The 9,624-nt window shown below is 56.0% G+C and overlaps 1 protein-coding gene across 1 annotated transcript; it reads left to right on the top strand.

Moving 5' to 3' along the window:
- Positions 1-739: 739 nt before the first annotated feature.
- On the top strand, positions 740-9,317 carry LOC110550687 (cytochrome c oxidase assembly protein COX19). The gene is made up of 3 exons (XM_021640719.2): positions 740-890; positions 2,598-2,709; positions 7,114-9,317. The coding sequence occupies exons 1-3, from the start codon at positions 809-811 to the stop codon at positions 7,196-7,198; spliced, it is 279 nt and encodes a 92-aa protein (XP_021496394.1). The 5' UTR covers positions 740-808; the 3' UTR covers positions 7,199-9,317.
- Positions 9,318-9,624: the final 307 nt, after the last annotated feature.

The following is a 9,624-nucleotide window of genomic DNA, read 5'->3' as shown; positions in this document are numbered from 1 at the left end:
AGAAAAAGATTGTTAGGATGGCCCTACCCCAGTGTGGCAATGTCCTCATAAAAGGGATGTTTGGATACAGACGCGTGGAGAGAATGATGCGCCCAGAATGGACGCCCAGGAGGGGTGTTGTTCTAGCAGCCCAGATTTACCCAAGATTGACTGAACACCTCAGAAGCTGGGGGTCCGGGGTAACCTGGGCTCCCTGGAGCAGGCCGTAGGGACAGCAGCCAACATTAGGGCCAATGGCCCACACCTTAGGCTCAGGCTTCTGGTGTCTTGAACCTCAGAAGATGCGATTTTGTTTTGTGAGACCGGGTCTTGCGGCACAGCCCAGGTCTGCCTAACACGCAGGCAATCCTCCTTCCTCGGCCTTCCGAGCTCTGGGACTACCGGTGTGAGACACTGGTTTAACTTCTGTTTGTAAAACCTCTGTTTGGGGCACTGTGTCACAACACCCACAGTAAGCTGCCACCGCTTCTTTAGTGAGCTTCTGGCCTTCGTTAGACCTTCCGAGCAAACGGTGAAACCCGGGTAGGAAGATGGGTGGGATGAAGACCCCGGGGCACGAACTGACGCCCTCGGGCTGCACCTCTTGGGCCTTGTTTGCTCCTCGGTACCAAAAGATGAGCGCTTGGTCTGATTGCAGCCACGAAGCGCGGGGCCTTTCACAGCGCGGCGGGGACCGAGCCCGGGCGGGCAGGGCGGGGCCTGGGCGGGGCCGGCCCAGCGCTCGACTAGCTCGGCGCTTCCTGGGCCTGCTCGGTGTTCGACCGCCCGTCCTGCGTCGCCGCTGCTCTCTGCTCTGGATTCCGCCGTCATGTCGACCGCAATGAACTTCGGGACCAAAAGCTTCCAACCGCGGCCACCAGACAAAGGCAGCTTCCCGCTGGACCATTTCGGTGAGGCGAGGCGAGGCGAGGCGAGGCTCAGACTGCTGCAGGTGGCAGAGTTGGGGTACTGAATCTGGGTGGCAGCGTCTGGGGTGCTGAGTCTGGGTAGTAGGCTCTGCAGTGCTGTTTCTCGGTGACAGGTGCCAGGGTCAGGGGTGCTGGGTTTGTGTGACAGGGTTATGGGTGCAGGATCTGGGTGGTAGGGTCAGAGTACTGGATACAGGTGGAGTGTCTGAGGAGTTGGATGTTGGATGTGACAGTGTCTGGGGAGCCGGATCAAGGGTCGGAAAGCCAAGGTAGGGATGCTGAAGCTGAGGAACAGCGCGTGGGGTAATAGACCTGCATGGTAGGGTCATATGTGTTGGATTTGGGTAATGAGGTACTGAACCTAGGGATGCAGAGCAGTTAGAATTACAGGCGCTTCTCAGGCCATGGGGGCTGGGCTTGCTCAGAGCCCTGTGGAAGTGCAGGCAGGGAATCCGAATCTTGAGGATCCTTATTCCAGAGAGTCACCAGCCATGGCACAGGCCCATGCTCGACAAGTGCCCCACCTGTGAGCCACGCCTCCAGCCCAGAGGGTTAAAATTCACAGCTCTGAAGTCTATAGTCTATAGTTAGTTTTAGAAAACTGAAACATTAAGAGAAAAAGAAATAAGAAAACAACAACAACAACAAACAAACAAACCCCAGAAACTACCAGGAGAGGGTTGGGGCTATAGCTCAGAGGCTGAACAGGTGCCTCACAGGAACAGGAGGCCTTGAGTTCAGTCCTCAGCCCCCTCCCAAACCTACCACAACCAAACAAAGACAGCCCTGAGAAATGCTGCTGACCCTGTGTTTCTGGGGCATGTTAGTGTAGACTGAGCATCAGGTAAGCTGTTGTGGAAACTCAGTTCCAGAGACAGCTGTAAAGTTGTATTTATTTGTTTAGTGTGTTTGGAATGTGCCATGATACACATGTGGTCAGAGGACAACCTGTGGAGCCGTGGGGGTGGGGAGGGGTCCTCTCTTTCCACCACGAGGTCTTGGAGATCAAACCCGTTGTCAGTTTTGGTAGCAAGTACCTTTATGTGCTGAGCCGTCTCTATGATTTCTTCACCATCATTTCATTGGTAAAATTTCCATTTTAAAAATGTACTTTTTAAATTAATTATTAATTAATTTTGCATTTTGTTTTTCGAGACAGGGTTTCTCTGTGTAGCCCTGGCTGTCCTGGACTCACTCTGTAGACCAGGCTGGCCCCAGACTTACAGAGCTCCTCCTGCCTCTGCCTCCAGAGGGCTGGGAGGGTGTGTCCTGGTATGGCTGGCTTTATTTTAATTTCTTAACTTTGTGTGCATGTGTGTGCTTCTGAGTGTATGTCTAGGCACCATGTGTGTGCAGATGCCCTCCTGGTGGCCAGAGAGGGCTGTTTGAGGCCCTGGAGCTGGAGTGACAGGCATTTGTCAGCTACCCCATACGGGTGCTGGGAAGCAAGCTCAGGTCTTCTGCAGGTGGAGAGCCATCTCTCCAGCGCCCTTGTTTTGACGTACAGAGGAGTCGAGCCCCAGGGACTGTATGCCATGTGTTTCACTACCTCAGAGCGTGCACACTACCTCGGAGCCGCACCTACCGACTCACAAGGGGAAGGAATTTTGATGGAAACTGTAGCGCTGCTCCTAAGGCTGTTTTGTGAGCAGGTCAGGCCTTAGGATGCTGTCTTTCTTCTCTTCCTAGGTGAATGTAAAAGCTTTAAAGAAAAATTCATGAAGTGTCTCCGTGACAAGAATTATGAAAACGCTTTGTGCAGAAATGAATCTAAAGAGTATTTAATGTGCAGGATGCAAAGGCGAGTACACTGTCCCAGGTCCTTCCTGGTTCCAGCTTCCTGTGGCTCCCAGCCTGTCCTGACCAGTCACCGCACCTTGCTCAGGCCTAGGGGTCTGCTCCACTTTTTGTTTGTTTGTTTGATTTTTTCCAGACAGGGTTTCTATGTGTAGCCTGAGCTGTCCTGGACTCACTTTTTAGACCAGGCTAGCCTTGAACTCACAGAGATCTGCCTGCCTCTCCCCGAGTGCTGGGATTACAGGCATGCGCCACCACGCCTGGCTTCTGCTTGCATTTTTCTTTCTTTCTTTTTCTGTGTGTGTGTGTGTGTGTGTGTGTGTGTGTGGTGAGCCACCGTGTGGGTGCTGGGAACTGGGTCTGTCGAGGGCCTGGGTTCACTAATTAGGCCAGGTTGGCAACAGGAAAGCCAAGGGCTTTCCCATCTCTGCCTCCCAGTGCTGGGATTGAAGCCCACAGCACACCCAGCTTCTAGGGAGTTCTAGCCAGTTCTAGGGAGGGAACTGAGGTCCGTTTTATCAACCCAGCTCCTTGCCCGGCTACGTGACAGTGGCTGATGTTTGCCCGGAGGAATCGCAGCTTAGCAGACGAGGTGGCATAAGGCTGCCAGGCTGCCCTGGGCACCTCTTTCTGAGTGACAGTCCTATCCGCAGCCCTCATTCCTCAGAGCTTTGTTCCCCGTCATTAAGCTTTCAGAATCGTAGATCCCGGCAGCGCTCGCTGACTGAGCCAACAGGTTTTCATGCCCTTTAGGTTCTCAGCCCGTAAGAACAAGCCTCTTGGAGTCTTCCATTGAGAGCTGCCTGGAATGTCATTGGGACAATAGGCGATTTAAGCAGTGATGGATGCTACAGCATTCCTCCCCCAAGTTTACCTTGAAACACAACAGAAACCTCACTCTGTGGAGCTTTGCCTTAGTCAATATGAAGAAGCTGGGAGCGTGGGGGGAGGGGACTGTCGAGTTGCTCACACAGGAATTCAGGCACTTCACTCTCTCCAGGTGGGAGATGTCCACTTGAGCCTACTTTTTTTGTGTGTGACAGAGCCAGACAAGTCCCTGAGGTGTGGCCGTGCGGGGTCACGGTGTGGGTGTTCTGGCTCTGGCGGTGGGGACAAGTAACTGTAAGGCCTCGCCTTGCCACCGCAAACAGCCTGTGAGTGTGCTGTGTTCTCGCAGCCTTCAGGGGGCACACGGCTGGAACCGAGCCTCAGGGTGACTGCCTGTGGCCTCAGAAGATGGGTGTTGAGCGTTAGAAGAGGGCCACGGCGATAGTGGCCTGGGAATGAGGATGCGAGCAGGTCCCTGCCTTCCCCAGGTTCAGTCTCTGGGTCCTGGTGTCTGCAAAAGGCTCCCACAGACAGGCTGGGCAAATTCAGCGAGTAAGAGCAATATTGGGGCCTGTAACATGGACCTGTCCCCCCAGCTGCTCAAGAAGCTGAGGCAGGGGGATGGAGAGCTTGCGGCCAGCCTGGGCTACAGAATAAGCTTAGTAACCATCTGGGCAATTTAGTGAGATCCTGTCACAAAATAATAAGGGAAACAGGGCTGGGGGTGGCTCGGTGGTAGAGCCCCTGCCTAGAATCTCCCAGTGAGGGGCTGGGGTGTGGCTCAGTGGTAGAGCCCCTGCCTAGAATCCCCCAGTGAGGGGCTGGGGTGTGGCTCAGTGGTCACCTGCCTAGAATCCCCCAGTGAGGGGCTGGGGTGTGGCTCAGTGGTCACCTGCCTAGAATCCCCCAGTGAGGGGCTGGGGTGTGGCTCAGTGGCAGAGCCCCTGCCTAGAATCTCCCAGTGAGGGCCTGGGGTGTGGCTCAGTGGTAGAGCCCCTGCCTAGAGTCCCCCAGTGAGGGGCTGGGGTGTGGCTCAGTGGAAATGCGTTCCAGAGCGAGGGAGGCCCTGGGTTCTATCTACGGTACCCCCCCACTACCACCACCAGAAAGAAAAAAAAAGCAGACTTGTTTTGGCCCCAGCACCTGGCACAGATTCGCCAGCGGCTGCTGCCTATGGTTGCTCTGAGGGTGAGGCTGGTTTGGGGCCCCTGGGGAAGTGACTGGTCGGCCTGACAAGGCTTCTGGGCAGGACAAGCAGAAGGACTTCTTGCCTGTTTGTCAGTGGGTGAGCTGCAGCGACGCCTCCCAGTTCCACACTCTGTGTTACACTCAGCACCACGTAGAACAGATGTCCCCGAGCTGGGAAGGAAGGGCCTCAGCCGGGCGAGCACAGGCAAGCAAGGATGCCAATGGGTTTGTCTGGTCTGGTGGTTTTTTTGTTTTTTATTTTTGTTTTAAGTATCCAGGCTAATGGGTCTAATAGCCCAGGCTGGCCTGAAACTTCTGGCAATCCTCCTGCCTCAGTCTCTTGAGTGTTTGGATGACAGGTGTATGACACCATACTTGGCTGGTTCATTATTTTCTTAGGTTGGTTGCTAATGAAATCATTAAACGAGAGACAGAGAGAGTTGGAGAGAGTGAATACATAAATAAATAAATGCAATTAAAAAATAAAATTAAAGTATCCCTCCTTAGGCCTCCTGGGAATGGGAACCTCGGGGTATGGCTTCCTTTGCAGCCCTCCTGCCTGCACCTCCAGAGGGGCAGAGGTGACGGGGGGATGGAATAAGTGGTGCTGGGACAGGCAGGCGTGGCCAAGCCCCGGGAAGGCTCCAGAGCATAGCTCGGGGTCCATCTGAGTGGCTCCAGCCTCAGAAACCCCTAAGACATGTTTGTAGGTCTGTCCCCTTAGGTGGCCAAGGCACATTGGAAGTGTTCCTTTGGCTCTGTTTCTCTTGTGCCCTTGGCCTGTGAAGGTCAGCTGTGGGTGTCGGGGGCCACCCACCCCATGTTCTGAGACAGTCCCGCTGGCCGGAGGTCTCTGAGCAGCCCTGTTGGCTGTATGGAGGCCCCGGGGTTCGCCCGTCCGCACCTCCCCAGCCGTGGGTTAGAGGTACAGGCCACCCGGACGGGCTTCAGGACACGAGTCCTAGCTATCAAACTCCCACGGCAGGCCCTTCACCAAGCAAGCCATCACCCAGCCCTTTGTTTATCCCTCTTTCGGGACAGTCTGTGATGAGTCCCGGCTGGCCTGCAGCCTGTTTCTGCCCCGCACTTGGCTCACAGATACGGCCATGAACTGAAGCCTCTGGTCTTTCGGCAGCTGGGTCCAGGCCAGTGAAGGCCTGCAGGGGGCGGGAGCTGTCACCTCAACTGTGTCCTCCTTGGCTGGTCATTTTTCTCTGACAGTGAGGGCCAGCAACATTGGGCTCGCGATCTGTGGCTTCAGAGCCCTGACAAGCCACAGTCAGCACACATGCCCTGCAACCCTCGGGCAGGTGACCTGCCGTTAGGTCCTAGCCTCCCGGGGCTGGAGTCCTGTGTCCCTGCAGAGCTGTGGGTGTAGGTGTGGGTGTGGGTGTGGGTGTGGGTGTTGGGACCTGTCCCTGCATTTCCAGACCCTGAGTCACCTTCCTCCTGATGCTTGCTGTCTGTCCAGAGCCAGGCACTAACCCTGCGGTTAGTGTGTGACCTCCGAGCCAGTCCTCCTCTCCCACATCAGGACCCACAGGCCGTGGGTCTGTCCTTGGGGATCATCACTGGGATTAGGAGGGCAAAGAAGTCCCTGGGTCGACGGTGACCAGCTTCACAGCACACCTCTCTCTGGGCACTTCGAGTGTGGGAGGTAGAGTGTAGTATGGGGACGAGAGGGGTGAGCTGGGGTTGGCAACCGCATGGGCCTCCGAGTGTGGTCGGCCAGTCGTGGGCCAGGCCAGAGCACTCAGTGCTGAGCCTGTGCCCATCCTCACAGGGCGGCTGTATTCAGGTAGCTGTAAAGCTGGTGGCTTAGGCCTCGGGTGGGTCAGGAGCCAGTGGTGCTGGGATTATGAAGCTGGCGTCAAGGCTGGGCCGTTCAGTACCATGTTCTGGCCTCCTGTCTCTCCGAGTGCACTTTCACAGTGACCCAGAGGCCGTGCTCAAAGCACACGTGGTCTCAGTCCTTTCCTACAGGGTAGGGCTAAACGGGCCTTGGCCCCATCCATGCGCCCCCCTAAAGTCTACACAGGTGCGTGGTTCAGCCCTGTGCACCCCTCCTCAGGGTCCCCACACCGCTGGGAAGACACTTAACCTAGGCTCAGCTCATCCCAGCTCTGCCCACACCTGTGTGGTCATGTGGGGACACCTGGCCCCGCCCACATCCTCAGGCCCTGCCTTTGTGAGCTTGAGCTGCCAATGTGGCCGGGAGGCTGGCATGGCCTGTTGGCTCCTTTCCCTGTGGGGAGGGCCCCACTTTCTGGATTAGTTTTTGTTTTAGGGTTGGGGTGCTGGGAGCCTGGGCAGGTGAATGAACGTAGGAGCCTGGTGGATGTCCCCCTCCCCCTCCCATCCTTCCTTCTTCATGACAATCTTCATCTTCCAGGCAGCTGATGGCACCGGAACCGCTGGAGAAGCTGGGCTTTAGCGACATAATGGATGGGGAGCCGGAGGCGAAGGACAAATGCTGAGAAGAGAAGCACAGGACCACGTCCCCGCTGCCTGGAGCAGCACGGAGCCCCTTTGCCCACAGGGCAGGGAGACCTGAGACTCACCTGTGCCGCCCAGCGAGAGCCTCTCTGTGGGGACTCGGGGACATGGCTCAGCCCTGAAGCATGCTAGGTGCGTCCTCTGTTGGCCTCCGTTTTGTTCTTCCCGTCTGTGTATGTCACAGGACTCCCTCGGCTGACCACCGGTGTGATTTGATGTCTCGCCAAGTGTGGCCCTCACCACAGAGCGCTGGACAGCTTTCCGAACTGACTCAGCCTGCCACGGACCTGGGCCTCACATCAGAACCCGTCAGTGAAAGCAGCGACAGCAAATGTCCGCCTTTTGTGCTCACAGCTGCACACCAGCTCGCTTTCCTTTCTCTGGGTTCTTTTCTTTGCACAAAACCAGAATACAAAGCAGGAAGTGAGAAACGCTTTGGCTTTTGACATATCTGACCTCTTGTTTTAAGTGGTTTGAGACAGGGTCTCCTATTGCCCAGGCTGGCCTCAACCTCCCTGTGTAGCCAAGGGTGGCCCTTCTGTGTCCAGGTCAGGAGTGCTGGGGTTACAGGTGTCTACCACACCTGCCTCTCGTGATGCTGAGGGTGGACCCGGGGCTCCTGCTTGGGAGGCAAGCACTAACACCTCATCTGTGTCCCAGCACAGTTTCCTGCTTTTAAATTACGTTTTATTTATTTGCTTAGGGGAGCGCTGTGTCTCAGTGTGTGAGTGTCTCAGGACTGAACTCAGTCACCCCGAGCTCCGTAGGTCTCACCAGCTCAGCTTCATCTCTGCTCTAGCCGCAGATGTCTTTGTGCTGACGGTTGTTTTCTGCTTGTTCCAAGCTGCTGTTTTAGAAAGCAGCGTTTCCTTTCAGTAACCCGCCTGCTCGCCTCCACAGGGCGGTCAGCAGGAGCTGGGCTAGTGCCCATCACTTGCCCACCTCTGCGCCATGGTACAGTCTCATCATGTTTCTGTGTCTGCGGACGCTGGCTTAGACCCCGCCGTGCTGGGCGGTGAGCGTGTGGTGTGAGCGATAAGCAGTGCCAGGCCGTGGGACTTAGCTCAGGCTGCCCTCAGAGTTGCTGTGGCTGTCGGAAACATCCGATGCCTTCCTGCTGAGGCAGGTGACTGGGAGCTTGTGCTGTGTGCAGGGATCCACAGACACCAGTAGAATGCCAGTGCCAGGCGCCTCCAGGCTCGTGTGCCCTCATGTTCGTGTCTTCCTGGAGCTGTTGGAGGGCAGCTGTCCCAGAGTGCTTGTCCATCTGACCAGTGAAGGATGGCGAAAGATAGGGAGGGCAGGGTGGCAGCCAGGCGTGGTGGCACACACACATCGTTAGCACGCGAGAGGCCGAAGCAGGGGGATCTCCGGGAGGTTGAGACCTGGTCTACAGTGCCAGTTCCCGGACAGCCAGGGCCACATAGAGAGACCCTGTCTCGGGGGGGGGGTGGAGAGAGAGAGCAGAGGACTCGGCATGTTTTCACTGGTCTTGGCAGCACCCCTGGTGTTGCCAGGCTGCTGCAGGCTCTGCCGATCCCCCGGGGGACACTTTACCCTTGCCCCAGTGGATGTGACTGGCTGAGAGCCCTATTTTCTGTTACAACCACGGGCAGACCCAAAGTCAAGCACCCCCAGGCTCTGCCTGTTTGCACACACCTAGCCGGGCCACGCAGAGCAGGGCAGCGCCCGCCGCTCACACACAGCACACTGCACAGTTGATGTGCCTCACCCGTGGGCCTCGGTGTCCTCGCCCAACAGCGCTGTCACCACAGCGCTGCTCAGAACTGCAGTGCTCCGGCAGCCAAGCTCACTCGCTGGAGTGCAAGCTGCATGGCAAGCACTCTGGTGCCTGAGCCATCTCCTCAGCCATCTTGTTTTCTCTACTGAGAGAGGGTCTCGCTTTGTAGCCAAGGCTGGCCTTGAACTCCATCTCATCCTTCCATCTCAGCCGAGACGTCACAGCATAGCAACGCCACAGGTTTGGGGGCTGCAGTTGGAGGATACTTGGTTCCTTCCTGGAATGTTGACGATTATATTTTATAACAAGTGTGCATCATTTTTATAGAAACTATAAAATCCTTACTGGAAGGGACCGCACTGCGTTGAGTAGTATTTTTATATCTCTGTAAATTATAGGCCGGATGTAATTTCTCGTCCCCTGTGGACACCACCCAACCATTTATTTCTCCTGGTGGCACACAGGTGCACATGTGAGTGTGTGTGTGTGTGCGCGTGTGTTTGCGTGCGTGTGCCTGCCAGCTCCACGGGGCTCTCTGAACATGGAGGGCTAACTTGAAGTCACCTTTGAACTGTTTGCTGTCTGGAGACAGCTTGTCATTCTAACATCATGGGTGCTTTTTGAATTTTGAGACAGGGTTCCTCTGTGTAGCCTTGGCTGTCCTGA

The sequence above is a fragment of the Meriones unguiculatus genome, chromosome 15 (assembly GCF_030254825.1).
Source record: "Meriones unguiculatus strain TT.TT164.6M chromosome 15, Bangor_MerUng_6.1, whole genome shotgun sequence".
In the NCBI taxonomy this organism is placed as follows: Eukaryota; Metazoa; Chordata; class Mammalia; order Rodentia; family Muridae; genus Meriones; species Meriones unguiculatus.
The sequence above is the reverse complement of the archived record's forward strand: the minus strand, read 5'-3'. Positions and strand labels throughout refer to the sequence as shown.